Raw genomic sequence first — 380 nt, 5'->3', positions numbered from 1 at the left:
AGCAAGCACAGGCGCGGCTGAGCCAGCCCCCCTGGATCAGCCCCACACCCTTGGTGAGAGCTTTGTTCCCCCCCCCAGAGTCCCCATCCCACTGGGACACCCCTCCCAATCTCACCGTTCCCCCGCAGCGAAGCGTCTCGGACAACGCGCTGGTGGCCATGGACTTCTCGGGGTGCACAGGGCGAGTGATCGAGAACCCCAGTGAGGTGCTGACGGTGGCGCTGGAGGAGGCGCAGGCCTGGAGGGTGAGTTAGGGTGCAGGGGGGTGCGAGGGGGGTGGGAATACCCCACCCAAACCCACCCTAATGCCTGCTCCTGGCTTTGCTGGCCCAGAAGAAGACGACGCACCGATACAGACTGCAGGAAGCATAACAACGCGC

The 380-nt window shown here is 65.0% G+C and overlaps 1 protein-coding gene across 1 annotated transcript in view; it reads left to right on the top strand.

The window, feature by feature from the left end:
* Positions 1-372, top strand: part of LOC104548114 (growth factor receptor-bound protein 7-like) — a gene marked incomplete at its 5' end in the record, with an annotated part of 1,864 nt that extends 1,492 nt beyond the window's left edge. Inside the window, 3 exons of the mRNA XM_010194038.1 lie at positions 3-53; positions 129-245; positions 334-372. Coding sequence (XP_010192340.1) covers positions 3-53; positions 129-245; positions 334-372 — 207 coding nt within the window. The remainder of the gene's footprint in view (positions 1-2; positions 54-128; positions 246-333) is intronic.
* Positions 373-380: the final 8 nt, after the last annotated feature.

Source organism: Mesitornis unicolor, unplaced genomic scaffold (genome assembly GCF_000695765.1).
Source record: "Mesitornis unicolor isolate BGI_N332 unplaced genomic scaffold, ASM69576v1 scaffold31861, whole genome shotgun sequence".
Taxonomy (NCBI): domain Eukaryota; kingdom Metazoa; phylum Chordata; class Aves; order Mesitornithiformes; family Mesitornithidae; genus Mesitornis; species Mesitornis unicolor.
This window is presented reverse-complemented; position numbering and strand designations above follow the sequence as displayed.